At 49.5% G+C, this 17,083-nt stretch overlaps 1 protein-coding gene across 6 annotated transcripts in view; it reads right to left on the reverse strand.

Annotated features, from left to right (window-relative positions):
• Pax5 (paired box 5) overlaps positions 1-17,083 on the reverse strand; it is a 186,597-nt gene that overhangs the window by 110,952 nt on the left and 58,562 nt on the right. For all 6 annotated transcript variants that reach the window (XM_039110570.2, XM_039110568.2, XM_039110567.2 and 3 more), the window contains one exon: positions 8,059-8,234. In XM_039110570.2, the coding sequence (XP_038966498.1) occupies positions 8,059-8,234 (176 nt within the window). The remainder of the gene's footprint in view (positions 1-8,058; positions 8,235-17,083) is intronic.

The raw sequence follows: 17,083 nt of genomic DNA on the forward strand, positions 1-17,083 counted from the left end.
CTAGATTGTAGAAGGGTCAAGATGAGAGTGTTTTCGTGTGCTTTTCTGAGGCATCTTTTGCACTTCACTGGCATAATTCACTTAGTACAAATTTCTACTTGGATTCCTTATGAAATCTATGACACGAGAATCGGCACCTGGATATAGCGCAGGTTTGCGGTTTCAACTTCTTTTTTACTCTACTCTGAGCTCCCTGCAGTCAGCTTGTCTCCAGATAAGAGCGAACCTGGCCATAGCTCTTATCAGAGACAGTGTGGGCCTTCCAGCCATTAGACAGTTTGCCAGCATGTTGGTTCCAAACCCCAAATCACATAGGCCAATGCTCTGCCAAATTCTGCAGCAAATTCTAACCCCTGTTCACCAGAAATGACCCAGGACGAGCATCCTGGGCCATCAGGACATTAGCACTAGCTCCAGGAGCCCCGACCCTGAGCCCTTTCTTAGCTTCAGCACCGGAGGATTTCCTGTCTCCCAACCCCAAACACAGCAAAAGCATTTTACTGTTGTTGTTGGTACAGCACTTCTATCATTTGAAATGGGAAGGGAGCCCGAAGTGGATCCAACCTCAGTAGCAATCAAATCTGTGCATTAAAAATAATAGTAGCAATAATAATCATTTGTAAACCAGGAAAGGTTTGTTTTTATAGTTTTGAAGAGCTTTGCGAATGCTAAGTTTCTTAAACCAGCATGACTTCAAAGACTATTGGACAAGCAAGCAATTGGACAAGAACGACTGGTTCTTCTGTCCTTTTTAGTTTGTTATTTTATTCTTTGAGCGGGAGCCTCATAGAGCCCAGGGTAGCTCAGACTCACCATGTAGCCAAGGATACCCGAACTTCTCCCTGCCTCTACCTCTGACATGCTGGGATTCGAGATACTACTGTACCTAGATTGTATGGTACAGGGACTGAAAGAAAGGGGTCTGTGCACGCTAGGCAAGCACTTTATCAGCTAAGCTTCCTCCCCAGACGTTTTCTCTTTTTTAAATTGCAAATCTTGCTCAGCATAGTTTGAGGGGAAACATCTCTCCCCAAGTCAGTTCCCCCATAGCAGCTCGCACTGTGCCAACCATTATTTCTATACGCCGCACACCGTAGCGCAGGTGGTCCATGTCACTGACACGGCACGTCTGTAAAATTTCCTGGATGGATGAATGAATAAATGAACAAGAGAACGACCCGGCAAAGCGCAGGCAGGCTCGGTGACAATTTGCTTGTAATCTTAAAGCCCGCAGACTCAGAATCTGCCTGTCATCAAAAAAGAGTAGAATAGACAGGCAGGAGGGGAACTGCAAACATGCCAAAATAAAACTAAGAGATGGATTTCGATTACTCTTATACCTTACGGCGGGATGCTAGAGCCCGAATGAATCACAGTGATGACCCAGCCCAATTCAGCACCACAGATGCAGAGACCATGGCCTGAGCGGCCAGCCCAAAGCCATCACTGAAGGCTAGGGCCCCATGCTTTTGTACCGTAATGCCTCACTCGGCCTCCCTCCTTGCTTCACAAAACAGACACGGCGATGTTGGGGAATCCACCCTTGTGCTTGTCCACAGGAAGATGAAGAGCGCCCAGTGGCTTAGGAAATGTTTTCAAAGCTGCCAAGGGACAAGTGGAAATTTCCAGTGCAGTCTCTAGACAGCAACGACAAGGAGGCTGAGTCCCAGGAGCCCAGGTTAGTTTTACACTCGGGTCTCTTGGAGATGAGAATGATAGAATGATAAGAGGAGGAGTAACCTAGGGTACCTCTGGGGATCTAGAAGGGGTAACCTAGAGTACCTCTGGGGATCTAGAAAGCAAGAGTGACTGAACACTCTGCATCAGCATCTCATTCCAAAGACAAGAAGACATTCAAGTGAAACTGTGTATGTGTGTGCATGTGTGTGTGTGTGCATCTGTGTGTGTCTGTGTGTGCATCTGTGTGTGTGCATCTGTGTGTGTCTATGTCTGTGTGTGCATCTGTGTGTGTGCATCTGTGTGTGTGTCTGTGTATGTGTGTGCATCTGTGTGTGTGCATCTGTGTGTGTGTCTGTGTATGTGTGTGCATCTGTGTGTGTGCATCTGTGTGTGTGTCTGTGTATGTGTGTGCATCTGTGTGTGTGTGCTCATCTTTGTGTGGGGGAGTGTCCTGTACTCACTCTTACTCATGCTGTTGAATGAGACCTCTGCTCACTTCTGCCCTGCCATAAACGTTTCCTGCACCCTCTTATAGCTCCCTGTCAAAGAGCGATTGTTCACTTCTGATCTTGACTCCGGGCTTGCTGTGCTCCCCTTAATAAGACATTGTATCAGTCTCACTGGATCTTTGCACAGAGGGGTGACAGAGACTCTTGTTACTTGGTAGGAAGATGTGGCTCTTGGCTGAAGCTGGCAGGGCACACGGTGAACAGTGAGCAGACGCTGGCCACAACGCTATGGTAATAATTAACACTCTGAGAATTCTGTGTTCAAACAGGAGACAAGACGGTGTGTTTTTGTGAAGCCATAGCTGACTCACGAGAGTGGGCAAGACTCTTGCTCGGCCTGGACCAGGTGAACATGGACCACTCAGGTGGAGGCTGATGCTCCATGCAGGGAACAGTGGTCAGCAGCTTAGAGTGCAAGCATTAAGTAGTAATTAAGTAGCTCAGCTGCCACCGAGCGCTTGCTGAGGTGTTCCTGGCATCCACACACAGGTGCACACTCATGAGCATGCCCTCCTGAGAGACACACCTAGCAGTCCTCTTGATGTGGACGCAGCCCAGCCCTTGCAGTGCAGTGGGGTGAGGTCTAACCAGAGCGAGAGCTCCTTATGGGCAAGCAAAGGGACATGGGACAGAGAAAGGTCCCATAAAAGACAGAGAAAACCACGGCAGTTCCTGCATGGGGATGGGCTTCAGGGAAAGTTCCCATGGCCGCGGCAGGGGTGAGGCAAGAGGCGAGCAGTGCCAGCCTAGGAGGGAGCATCGTCCAGGCCACAGCACACAGGCTGTTCGGGATTTGTGAGTCCAAAGCAACACCAAATGTTCCCACCTCTGGTTCCATCCTCTGGGATGGGAGTCCCTGACCGCCTGTCACTCGGGTGATGAGTTGCTTGCTGGTGTTCCTTCAGATCTTCACCCACGCTGTCCCAGCTGCCCACAATACTCTCTCCAGCCAGTGGCGCCATCTGCCCAGCCCTCCAGACATCCCTGAGGGCACCTCCTCCGAGAACCATTGTGCCCGCCTGGCCTGGCATACCTGTCTTCCTATCCCTCCTTCTCTACCTCCTCGTGGTAGGACAGGCATCCACCAGGGAGAAAAAGGAGCCCCCTGAAGCCAGAGCCTTACCTTCCCATAGTGCTTAGACCTCTGTCTGGTTCCTGGTAGCTGCTGAGTCTGTCCCTGAAGAACAAGATCAGTCTTGTTGGGCGATGCCAACACACCAGCCCTTTAGGGACAGCATGCTCATAGGACCAGGCAAACTTAGAAACCTCCCTTTCCCAGGGACAGCATGCTCATAGGACCAGGCAAACTCAGAAACCTCCCCCTGCTGGCCTAGAGAAGAGTTACCATGCAGTGGGGAAAGCCACTCAGGAGAGCAGGGGGTGCTTCTGGTGGCTTTCTGTTAGACCAGGGACAGGCCATCTCTTGATTTAACCCCCTGTGACCTTTGAACTTCCTAGGAGGTCAGCAGCACGGCCCCCTTCCCCAGCTGTCTCTCTGTCTCTGGCCCAATGGGAGGGAGGGCCCTGGGCCTGTTCCATTTTGCGGCCCGTATTGATCTGTTGGCAGCAACGGGCTGGATAATTAGCCAGGAATTAGGGTTTCTATTACAGCCAGGAGGCTGCTCCAGCTGATTTATCACCTGAATAATTTACTGTGATTGAAAGGAAATTAAAATGAACTCCATTTGACAACTGTGAGCTTTTATGGGCTTTAGTGAAGGCTCAAAAGCCAGATTAATAGCCTGGTGTTGGTTAATAGTCTGCTGAGGGTAAATACGGCAGGCTGCAATCGGCTGCGTCCTCTCGGTGGCCGGAGGAGGGACCCACTCTGCCAGAGCCATCACCCACCACCACAGTGACAGCCGGCATCAACTGGAGTTTTACTGAAGCAGATTCCTGCTGGACACACATGTGCATGCACATACGCACACAGGTGCACATGTGCCCACACACGCAGAGACACACAGACACACAGACACACATAGACACACACAGACACAGACACACACACATACACACAGACACACACACACACACACACACACACACACACACACACACACACATCCACATACCAGCATTTTCTTTCCACACACACCTCTTCTGCTCCGGTAGGTTGGTTTTTTACCCACTCCCCATATAGGGAAAGCAGAATTACTTTTTCGATAACTGTTTTGAGAAAAGTGTTTCGTTGCCCCAGAGTGGGCCTCGTTAACCCCTTCCACCTAGGCAAAGGGGTCTCAGAGTTTCTCTAGGGCCTGTGTTAGAACTGGCCACCCTTAGAGCAGAACTTAGCAGAACATGTTCACAGAAGTACCCTCAGGACCAGTCGGACCCTAATCTGGTGATGTTTTCCCTCAGAATTGGGTAGGTGACCTGTCCAGGCCTATGTATATCCCAAAAAATACATGACTGTACAAGGAAGGCTGGGCAGAACAGTAGCCAATCCAAGGACTGGTCCTAGAACCCCAGAAACACAAAGACATGTGATACCACCTTACACAACTTGAGGACAGAGAAGAGCCTGAGGTTAGACTCAGGCTCTGTGGCCCCAACAATCCTAGGCCTAAAACTGGGTATGCAGTCTGTTTTAAAGCTCAGACCCATATACAGGGGCTCAGAGGTATGGCCCAGCTTGCTTAGAGGACATTTAAAGGAAGGTCCAGTGTGGGCTTCAGCAAGTCCTTGGAGAGCTGGACGCTATCATGTGTAGATGGGGATATCCCTGCTGTTAGGTGGGGATACCCCTACTGTTACTGTTAGTGGAGATATCCCAGCTGTTAGAGGGGGATACCCCTGCTGTTAGATGAGGATACCCCTGCTGTTACTGTTATATGGAGATATCCCTGCTGTTAGATGGGGATATCCCTGCTGTTAGATGGGGATACCCCTGCTGTTAGGTGGGGATACCCCTGCTGTTACTGTTATATGGAGATATCCCTGCTGTTAGATGGGGATATCCCTGCTGTTAGATGGGGATACCCCTGCTGTTAGGTGGGGATACCCCTGCTGTTACTGTTATATGGAGATATCCCTGCTGTTAGATGGAGATATCCCAGCTGTTAGAGGGGGATACCCCTGCTGTTAGGTGGGGATACCCCTGCTGTTACTGTTATATGGAGATATCCCTGCTGTTAGATGGGGATACCCCTGCTGTTACTGTTAGATGGGGATACCCCTGCTGTTACTGTTAGATGGAGATATCCCAGCTGTTAGATAGGGATACCCCTGCTGTTAGATGAGGATACCCCTGCTGTTACTGTTAGGTGGATGCAGTTGCTATCATTGTCCATTGTGATTACACAAATAAGGAAACTGAGGCAGAAAAAAATGAGGTGTTCACCAGAGCAGAGGCAGGTCTCAAATCAAGGATCGCTCGTTCTTTGGTCAGTGGATACTCTTTATGTGCCCATCATATCATTCCTGTGAAAGTGGCATTAAGGCCTGGGCCAGCCTACTAAGCCACAAAGACACACTCGGGGGGCTTGCCTTGCTGGCAAATGGATAAGGTGGCAGTCTCTATCCCCTCAGCAAAGAGGCCCACTCCTTAGCATCACTGCCACTCTGGGGAGTCATGAGGGTGGCGGGCAGGGACTATGAACAGTCAGTCAGAGGACAGTGAGCAGGAGGGGCGCAGAATGCATACCCTTGATGCACATGCCCTCCCCAGCAGCCGCCCCTTGCTCAAGCCTTCGTTTGTCCACAGTGATTGGGAACAGGGCACGGGGGTGCGTCATTCATAGTCCAGTGCCTGCGTGTGTGCAGGGCGGCCTCGCAGCCTCACCATCCATCTCTCCTCATTACAGCACGCCTCGGAGAGGTGAAGCAGATTAGCCAGAAAACACCGAGTCAGCCATTATCCTGCCTTGCTGGACCTGCCTCAGAACTCACACACAGGCCTGCATCAGGCCACAGCACCCTGAAGGACACCATAGTAGAACACATCTGCCCAGAGCCTGCAGCCCAGGTCTCCTCCCTATTGAGCCTCATCTCCACCTGAGCCCTTATGGCCTTGTCCTTGGGGTCCCAGGCAACATTCCTCCTCAGCACTGTAGCTCTCGGTGCACCCACCAGAGCTGATACCTCCCTCTCCTAGACAGCACTCCAGGCCACCCAGAGAATGTTCCCATTCGCCCGTGGCCCCTGAGTTCACGGCATACCGCTTCATGAAGATATTGACAGAGCTGATACCTAGTTTGTGCCTCTGTCCCCTGCAAGCCTGTCCGTGCGCTGGACCCGCTGCTCACGTGCAGGAAATGTGCTGGACCCGTGAGCACCCGTGCGAGTGAGGGGCTGTGCCTGGACAGCTATGAGATGCCGCTCAGTGAACACCTGATCTTGGACCCATCTTCCCAGCCATTTAAGCAATAAAGAGGGACACATCTTCAGGGTTGAGCTTCTGGGAGACTCCCATGAAGCACAGAGGGACTCTCTGAGACTCAGCGTCTATGTTTTATTCATATTGGCTTAATGGAGATGCTGGCGACCCAGAGTGGGGGATCCAGACCAGGTACAGAGCCCTGGGCCCTCACCCTTGGTCCCTCATGACTGGACCATCACACGGCTCAGGTGGAATGTGGCTTTCACCCTCTCTCAGAAAGTCTCAGGGCTGCAAAGCAGCTGCTTGTGATAGAAGTCAACTTCTCTCCCCAAACCCGGGCTCTGGGATGGTATCAGCTTTGCCCAGTGCCTCCGGCCATGGCACATGCAGGAGAGGTGTCGTTTAGCTTGTGAGAGAATGAGCAGCATCCTCCCACAGTCCATAAGACCAGACTCATCTCTGGAGACTCTCCAGCGTCCCCTCCCACCCTGCGCCCTGAATCCCAGCCACACTGGGTCGGTTCGCGCCTGCTCTCCTCTCACCTCAGGGCCTTGGCACTTGCTGCACACACGCTCTGCCGGGTGCATTGCTCCACACCCATATCCCTTATGGCTGTTTGCCGTGGCAGCCGCCAAGCTAGCTCAGCCTCTGCTCTGGGTTCTCAGAGGACCTTAGACATCTCCCCAGCACCAAGCTGTGATTCTTCTACAAACCGATACGTTTCCCAGGGCAGGTCCAAGTCTTTCTGCTCACTGATGGATACGGTGTCTGGGTCTGTGCCTCACCCATACTAGACAATTGTCAATGTTTCTTAAGTGAATACTGGCTGGTCAGCCTTAGGCTAGTTGGTTTGTCTCTATGGGCCTCAGTTTCCCTACTAAAAACAAACTGGCTAAACGATCTGTAAAAGTTCCCATGGTGCTTTCTGAGCACAGTGACAGAAAGGCTCCCTGAGGAGGACTTTGCTTACATTCTTGGTGTCAAGAGGCTCGGGTGCTGGGGCCAGCTAGTATCAGACTTACCTGTCAGAGCAGGGCCCTCTGATGCCATGTCTGGGCTCTCCACACCTGCAAGCAATCCTGTGATGCCAAGCATAGGGCAAGCATCATGGGATATCATTCTGTACCTCATGGCCGTGAGCCCCAGGCCATGGAGTGGTTCTATGTATTTATATCATGTTCCTGACTAACAGGATAACGAAACCACGTGAAATGACCCAGAAGGTCATCACATACAACCCTATGTAAAAAGCCCTTGGAAGGCACACCGTTCATTAGTAACAGAACAACCAGGGCAGTCACATGCCTCTGAGGCTGGCCAGAGACAGTGCTACCAGACCAAGGTGCCACAGACCTCCCTGGCTCCCATCTCAAACAAGTCCTCCAGGCCTTACGGGGTGTTCGCCCAGCCAAGCTCAGTCAAAAATCAGTGAAAACCCTGCTCTGCAGAGAAACTGGCCTCCATCGTGCCAGATGCCTCTGCATCCAGCAGACTGGCCCAGGTCTGCTTTGGGGCAGCAAGTGTGGTGGGCAGGAGTCACAGGCATACCTGCTCTGGCTTGATGGGCTCCGTGGTGGTGAAGATGTCTGAGTAGTGCTGTCTCTCGAACACGCGGTCCAGCACCTCCAGCTGCTGCTGTGTGAACAGATCTCCCCGCATCTGCTTTCGGAGGAAGTCTCGGCCTGGAAGTGAGTGGCCATTCGGCACGGGAGACTCCTGAATACCTTTGAGGAGCATGAGAGAGAAAGGGTAAGGGGAGGCTATTCTGCCACCAAGGGAGAGAAGGTTAGACCCCCACCGCCCCCGAGACCGGGAAGGGGGGTGGACAGAGCCTCCAGCCCAGCTATCTGCCCCTGACAAGGTTTTGGGTAAGGGGCTCCCCAGACAGGGTCGCTTGCTGGTAACTGCAAAGCCGGCCTCCCATAATGCATTCCAGGCACTGTGCAAAGTCCTTTTGTTATGTTATCTCCTTTACTTTTCCAAGTGAACTCCCAATACATGTGCTGTGGTTTGTATTTGTGCCCCGTGTTTGAGTGTTGGGAGTCTGATAGTCGGTGATTGTTTACAGGTGGTGGACCTTTAAGAGCAGAGATTTAGCAGAGGAGGTTACAAAATTAGTCCCTCCCTCTTCCCTGGCTTTCCATCTGGTGGTGTCTATTTCTCCTTCCCCCTCCTTCTCCCCCCTTCCTCTTCCCCCTCTTCTTCTTCCTCCTCTTCCTCCTCCTCTTCTTCCTCCTCCTCCCTTTCCCTTTTTCACACAAGTATGTGCACACTTACACAAGTGGTTTAGCCAGCACCACAGGTTTGAACTTTCAGAACCATGAGCTGGATAAGCTTCTTTATAAAGCTACCTGCCCTGAGGAATTCCATTACAAAAGCCAAGAAAGAGACTAATACAGGATATTATTACTCCTTTCCCCCGTTTCACAGATGAAAATCCCAGGCCTAGAGAAACGAAACCGTTTCTTTGCCCAAGGATTTGAGCTCAGGATGACTCAGGAGCTTAGTCACGGGTGTTACTGCCCCTCCTGCCCGCCTTGATGCCCTCACCCTGCACACTTGTCACCACCGTTGTGACCAGTCTGAAAGGCAGTGTTCTAGGAAGGTAGTCGCACACACACCTGTGGCTTGACAAAAAGCTATCAAAATCGCAAGTGTGCTATCCCTGGGTAACTGATTCCTGGGAGTATACTTTATAGCTGGCTTGTGTATGTGGAAAGTAATTGATACACATGGTCCTTGGAACAAAAGACTGGAAACAACCTGTTTGTTCATGGAGAACGGCCTAATCAGCCCGTGGCACTGCTTGGACAGTGGAAAACTATGCAACTGCGAAAAGGAAAGGACCCAAGATGCAAAACCTTCCCGATCCCCAGTTATGGGAGAGGTAAGGGAGGTGCAAGGTGCCAAGAGTAGCTTACAGTGTCCGTGTAAAGAGAGAAGAAAAGATGGCTTGATGTGTTCTTACTGACGGTCAGAATCTGCGTATATGGTGTATATGTCTTATTTTCTGTAAGAAAAATCCAATAGGAACACTGCATGTAGTAAGCATGATATGGACTGCACCCGTGAGGCAGCTGTGTTTTGTTTTAGAACTTGAAAGTTTGGCCTATTCAGAAGTGTACACTAAGAAAATATTCTGGGGGCTGGAGACATGGTTCAGCTGTTAAGAGCACTGACTGCTCTTCCAGAGGTCCTGAGTTCAATTCCCAGCAACTACATGGTGGCTCACAACCATCTGTAATGGGATCTGCTGCCCTCTTCTGCTATATCTGAAGACAGATACAGTGTACTGCTCATATACAATAAATAAATAGGTAGATAAATAAATAAGTAAATAAAATCTAAAAAAGAAAGTAATCTGCCACACTGACTGTTTGCTGTATCTGTCTCAGGTTGGTGTTTCAATTTCAAAGAAAATACAATGACTCATTAATTTGAAAAATGGGGTGAACTGTGTGTCTTGGGTTTGTGTCTTGGGTTTGTGTGTCTTGGGTTTGTGTGTCTTGGGTTTGTGTGTCTTGGGTTTGTGTGTCCTGGGTTTGTGTGTCTCCGGTTTGTGTGTCTCGGGTTTGACCTCTTCAGAATGAAAGCAAGCTTGACAGCAGAGGTTTCCTAAGAGGAAATGACCTCAGAGGTCGATGGTTACCCAGGGTTCTCTAGGACAGTTGTCCCTGCAGGCTGATGAGAGACTGTGGGAACGATGCCTAGGTGGGCCATCTGCTTGTACTGTTGGACTCCACGAGAGCACCACCAAAGGTCAGCTTTCCTACTGAGAGGCACCACAGATCCCAGACCTTATCACAAGAAGCACACACCACCCTAGGTGTCACTGTCATGTCAAAACCCCACCCATGTGAGTGAGGACTGGGGCTAAACCAACAAGCCTGCACTCTTGGATACCGTGTCCCTGGGCCTCCCTCCAGCCAATCTGTCTGCAGAGCCCGAGATTTGAACAGACACCAGCTCTGGGTGTTTACCTGAGCGCTGGCCTTTCGGGGTCCCCAAGGAGACTGACAGGCCCAGAGCACTACATGTTCTACAGGAAGGGCCTTTGGGGGTGACTTACAAACTACCTGAGAAAACAGATCCCTTCTCCATTTCAAAGCAAGGCTGTGCCACAACCAAATGACCTGATAGGTGTGGCCTATCAGGGTTCTCTGAATAATGTACCCAGGAATAAACCTGTGTCCCTCCTTGGGCAGGGACACTGGCTCCAACAAGCCAGGTGCCTGATCTTGTTCACAGGATGTCATTCCTAGTGCCCCTTCTTTCATCGTGGCCCATTCCTTGGAGACCCTTATTTCTATAAGGTCACCAAGGACAATAGATGTGAGAGCTTGCTGCCCAGTAATGTGCTTGTGCTGGTCAGCACCAACCAGAGGACATTATTAGCAGCAGTCCAATGTACCTAAGTGTACTACATGCATACGCACATACGGACACACACACACACACACACACACACACACACACACACACACACACACAGATGCTCAACTTGCTCCTACTCAGTGATCATTCTGTGCCAGCCACTTCTGCCACAGTGACCTTGCACTGCAGCAGAACACCCATCAAGTTTCTTGGTGCCATGGAGATCATACCAACTTTTTAAGAGACTGTTTTCTGCCTACCTACTTCAACTAAACTCCCCGTCCTGCACCCTGCCTCTCAGCCAGCCAACAAACTCCAAATGAAACCAGCTTCCCAACTCCCACAATGTCCCCGCTCTTTGTCCTACTGGTTGCTCCCAGAGACAGACCAACTCTGCCTTGTCTGGAGGCTTCCCAGCCAACCAGGCCCTCTCAGCTGAGAGCCCTGGCAGGGTAGAGCCTCATCTCCACTGAGAAAGTCCTTAGAGGGTAGCTTGACTCTGGGTCCCTGCAGAGAGCATCTCTGGTCACCAAGTAAACCCCAACACAGAGTGAGGGCTCAGGGCATGGAGCCAACTCGTGTTATATATACTTGGTCTTTGGATCCTATGAGAGCACTGCATATTCCGCAGGTTCAAAGAGCCTAGATAGGACCTGAAACCATCTCTGTAGAGACTCTCAGGAAAAGGACTGGCCTTGTCCAACTGTGACTTTCTCTAAGTCAGTAGTGGCCCCATGGGTTGTACTCAAGGGAACTTGGGCTGCCTTGGTGACCTTAATGCTACCAGTTGGGGCTGTGAACTGCTAAGAATCATCCTGTGCAGGCATCAGCCCTGATACAAATCACTCTTTCTCTGTTCTCACCCCCAGCATCTCCATCCACATGCTTGCTTTAGTGGGGAAAGAAGTAAGTGGCAATTCCTTGAGAAGCCCTGGGATTGCTAGGTGTGACAAGTATGATTGTAATCCTAGAACTCAGGAGAGAGACAAGAGGATCTAGAGTTCCATGCCAGCCTAGGCTACCCAGCAAGATCCTCTATCAAAAACAAAAACAAACAAACAAACAAAAAAAACCCAACCCACAAAAACTAAATAATGCACAATAATAAAAAGACTAAGGATACACCTAAATACATAATTATATATTCAATTTAATAAATATTTAAACTGTTACTCTATACTAAAGAATATTAAACTTTTTAAAACTTTTTTACGTTTAACTATGCATATATGTCTGTATGGGGGTATGTGCACATACATGTAGGTGACCACAGAAGCCAGGGGCCTTGAATCCCCTGGAGCTTTAGTTACAGGTGGTTGTGAACCAGTGGATGTGGGTGCTGGGAATTGAACCTGGGTCCTCTTCGAGAGTAATGTGTGCTCTTAACCACTGAGTCATCTCTCTAGATCCCAAAATTAAATTTCTAAAAAGCAAACAAGGGGCTGGGGATTTAGCTCAGTGGTAGAGCGCTTACCTAGGAAGCTCAAGGCCCTGGGTTCGGTCCCCAGCTCCGAAAAAAAGAACCAAAAAAAAAAAAAAAAAAGCAAACAAGAAGAGAGGATACAGGGATGAGGGATGCGCTCTAGATAGGACAAGCCCACTTCGGTGATCATACAAGTAAACACTGATTACAGACTGACTGACAGTTTGTATAAAACAAGGCACAGGAGGATACAATGTAGCCATATAATAAGACAAGGCACAGAAGTGAACAATGTAGCCATGTAAAGCACTGGTCCTGGGCAGAGTTGGAAAGAGCCTCCGAGGAGAAGCAGTGTTTGGACGACAAGTAGCAGATGGGCAGGAAAGGAACAGATAGGTGGGGATGAAACTGCAGGAAACTATAGGGAGGCTCCGAGGCCACAGACAACTTGCATCTTATTGACACAGCCTTAATCAGACTTGAGCAGCTGGAGGAATAGTCACCCTCTTCATGCCTCAGTCCTAGATCGTTTCCTAAATTGTTTACATCCTCATCCTTGAAGACCAAGTGTCAATCAAGACAGCACTTGTATCAGCCACAGCATGCAACTGCACACACGTCCTCTTCCAGGACGCTTTCCATCCTGCCCCAGTGCTTTTCCAGCTCCCATTGTTAGGACTCTACCCACTCCTCGTGTTTGCAACAAGCCCTTAGCCTTCATGCTCACCCTGAACTATCCCCTGTTCAATGTCTTGCTGCCAGAGGCAGTACCTGTACATGGACTTTACAACCGACCCGTTCCCTCTGCAAACTTGGTCTGCACATATCAGGACCCCTTCACCTGTCCTCCCTCATCCAGTCACCCCTCCCTCAACCAAGCTCATCAAGTGTTGACGGCAGGGACGCAGCCATGGACAAGGGCTAGCACAGCCCTTTCCTTCCTGGATCCTCATCCGTAGAAGAGACAAACATTAATTGAAAACTAATCAGGCCAGACCGGAAGCAAGTACCACCCAAGACTAGCACGAAAGTGAAAGGGCAGCTGATTCTAAGAGGGCAAGCATATGCCAGCCTGTCTCTGAATGCTGCACACAATGGGCACACTTGGGGTTTGAGCCACATGAAGAGGTTGTGTGCTTGGTGGTGGTTACAAAAATGAATACAGAAAGGGGTTGGGGATTTAGCTCAGTGGTAGAGCGCTTGCCTAGCAAGCGGAAGGCCCTGGGTTCGGTCCCCAGCTCCGAAAAAAAAAAAGAAAAAAGAAAAAAAATGAATACAGAAAACCATTCCCATCACCAGGGAAGGACTGGCCCTCCAGGCAGGCAGTGGGACTGTCTGTGTTGTTTTTGAGTTACTGACTTTATTGGAAAGTGTGGTCTTGGAGGCAGGCTATAGAAAAACTCAGACCCATCTTATTCAGGGAGAAACTCCAAACCCACACTGCGGATAGTGTGCTTAAATATAGTGACAGACGCTGGCAAGAGTGTAAAGGTATGCCAGGGCACAGTATCTTTAAATCTTTTTTTCTTCTCCAAATCAAATAATATGGGATAGACCCAGTGTTGGGCTTAGTCAACCATGGCTCATAGAATTAACATTCTGGAAGCTAGCTTCAGGGGAGCAAGGGGCAGGAAGCCCCTTCTCGAGAAGCAAAGAAATGCTGGCTTCAAATTTCAGGTTAAGCCAATGTTATTCAGAATCGGGCTTTGAAGCTAAGAGCTTTATATGATCAGGTCTGGTCACGAAAAGCAGGAGGACGCAAGATGACCTGAGAGTCCCATCTGTCGGGGGAAGCTCTCTTGTGTGTCTTAAAAGATCATAAAGCCATGCCATTTTCTTCAAAGCACAGCGGATTCTGGGAGTTTGCATCTTTCTTACATGGTTCTGATTTGTTTCTTTGAAAACCATCACACATTTTATGACTAAGATGCTCACTGGGAGTAAAAGATAAAAACAAACAGGGCTCTGCAAAATCCCTTCTGGCATCCTGGTCTCTGCCTTAGCTGGGCACTGAGGAGCCCTGAAGAACCAGGCTGGAGCCTCGGGATCAGCCTCAGCTTTTCTCAAAGTTCTATTTCTCCACAGAACTGAGCCCCAGCCCCAGCCCCAGCCCCAGCCCCAGCCCCAGCCCCAGCCCCAGCCCCAGCCCCAGACATGCATTTTGATCTTCACAGCTTCTCCCCAGAAGGACAGCCAGGCCCAGTAGGAAAAACATTAAGAGCTAGCGGACAGATGGACCTGAGTTCTATCTGTGTGTGCTTGGGTAAGTGTCTCTCTGTCTCTGGGCTCCAGAGTCCTCATTAGTAAACTAAGGCGGCTGAGTGAGTCCTTTAGAGTAAGTTATGGTGGTACACATCTGTAATCCTAGCTCCTGTAATGGAGGCTGAGGCAGGAGGATCAGAGTGCAGCTTGTGCTCCACAGTGAGTCTAGGGCCTGCCTGAGCAACAAAGTGAATGACTTCCATTTTGCCTGCTACAGAATAGCAAGTGATTATTGACCCCTCCGTACTGTATTTGTAGACCATCCCACACTACTACTACTACTACTACTACTACTACTACTACTACTACTACTACTACCACCACTACTACTACTGCCACTACTACTACTACTACTACTACTACTACTACTACTACTACTACTACCACCACCACCAATGCCCACTGCACCCATAAATGATGGCTTAAGTCAACCAGTATCTAACTACCTTTGTCAATGCTTTGTTTGGAAATGGACAAGCAGTATGGAAGAGACCTCTTTACCCATAAGGGCTTCTGTCAGAGAAACTTCTCTCTCTCTCTCTCTCTCTCTCTCTCTCTCTCTCTCTCTCTCTCTCTCTCTCTCTCTCTGTGTGTGTGTGTGTATATATGTATGTGCATGTATATGTTTCTCTGTATCTGTCTGTCTCTGTGTGTATATCTGTATCTCTGTCTCTGTGTATGTGTCTGTATCTCTGTCTCTCTCTGTGTGTGTCTGCATCTCTATTTGTCTGTGTCTGTGTATGTGTGTGTCTATATCTCTGTGTGTGTGTGTCTCTCTCTGTATGTGTGTATGTATGTATGAGTGTGTACATGTCTCTCTGTCTTTCTCTGTATCTGTCTCTGTGTGTGTGTGCATCTCTGTCTCTCTGTGCGTGTGTCTGTGTCTCTCTGTATGTGTGTATATATGTATTATGTGCATATATATTTCTCTCTTTCTCTCTCTGTCTCTCTCTGTCTCTGTCTCTGTCTCTCTGTCTCTCTGTCTCTCTGACTCTCTGTCTCTCTGTGCGTGTGTCTGTGTCTCTCTGTATGTGTGTATATATGTATGTATGTGCATATATATGTCTCTCTGTCTCTCTCTGTCTCTGTCTCTGTGTGTGTGTGTGTGTCTGTGTCTCTCTGTATGTGTGTATATATGTATGTATGTGCATATATATGTCTGTCTGTCTGTCTGTCTGTCTGTCTGTCTCTCTCTCTCTCTCTCTCTCTCTCTGTGTGTGTGTGTGTGTGTGTGTGTGTGTGTGTGTGTGTGTGTGTGTTTCTGGCAATGGAAGCCAAGGCCTTAGGGAGGCTGGAGTGGTGCTCTATCACTGATCTTCCCAGACCTAAGGTCTCTCCTTTTTTGTCCCTGGAACACATTCACTGAAGCCTTTTACATCTGGCAATGCTGCTCAGGCCGGACTACCATGCTCCCTTCTATGTCCCTCCCTTCTACCACTGTGCCCCTGGACTGCCCTCACCCCAACACACAATGAAAATAGTACAAGAAAGCCAGTCATTTGCCTTCTGAGGTCTTGAGTCAGCCTAGTGGACCCTGGATGTACCTAGACATTTCCAACCTGGATCAATGAGCTCAAGAAACTAGGAGTTGGTCCTTCCAAGCACAGTGACCAGTTCTATAAGCAATCTAGACAGCCATGGCGACCCGTACCTGCATCCTCAGCACTTGGGAAGTACAGTCAGGAGGATCAGGAGTTCAAAGCCAGACTCTGCCACATAGCAAGTTTGAAGCTAACCTGGGATACATGAGACCCTGACTCAAAAATAAACGAACAAACAAAAATAAGTAAAAAGCAATATATATAAAACTGACCAATCAGTTATGCCCCATGTTTTGGGTGGGATCCGTAAGAACCTTGCAGTGGGCAAAATCAACTGTGGGATTTTTCCCCAGAAGGATCTCAAGGTCACGTAGGCTTGACCAAAGGTTAGGAGCCAGAAGGGGCTGAGGATTCTTGCTGGGGCTACATTAGCAAAAACATCTCTGCACCTGTCCCCTAGCAAAGAAAGAAAGGAGCTTTGCAGTGCCGGTAGGAGCATGGGTTCTCCCAAGCCTCTGGTGACAGCTGGGTGAAGCTTTGCCTCGTGCCATGCTTGGAAGTGTATTAGGCCGTAAGACTAAAGCCCTCAGCTTCCTCAGCTGCTAACTGGGAGCAGAGGCAGACAGGACAAACTCTGGGGTTTTTGTAGGGACCAAATGAGATAACCCTACATTCTTATCACGGCACCTGCAGCCACCATCCTGTTCAGTGGGAACACCCTTCCCAGCCTCACCTCCAAGGTCCAAGGTCCCCACCCTCTGATCTGCCTTACCCATCAAGATCAGTGCCTGCATCTCCTACAGTGGTCAGAGGCTTCTTCTCCAGGTTCAAATACCTCGTCAGTACTGCCCCCTAACACCTTCATTCCTTCTGATCCCTGAACTGACAAACCCCTCGCCCTACCCAGCACAGCTCAACCTAAAAGCCACCTCCTTTCCAAAGCCCATCTGAATGTGCAAAGGCTGAATTAGCC

The sequence above is a fragment of the Rattus norvegicus genome, chromosome 5 (assembly GCF_036323735.1).
Source record: "Rattus norvegicus strain BN/NHsdMcwi chromosome 5, GRCr8, whole genome shotgun sequence".
NCBI lineage: Eukaryota > Metazoa > Chordata > Mammalia > Rodentia > Muridae > Rattus > Rattus norvegicus.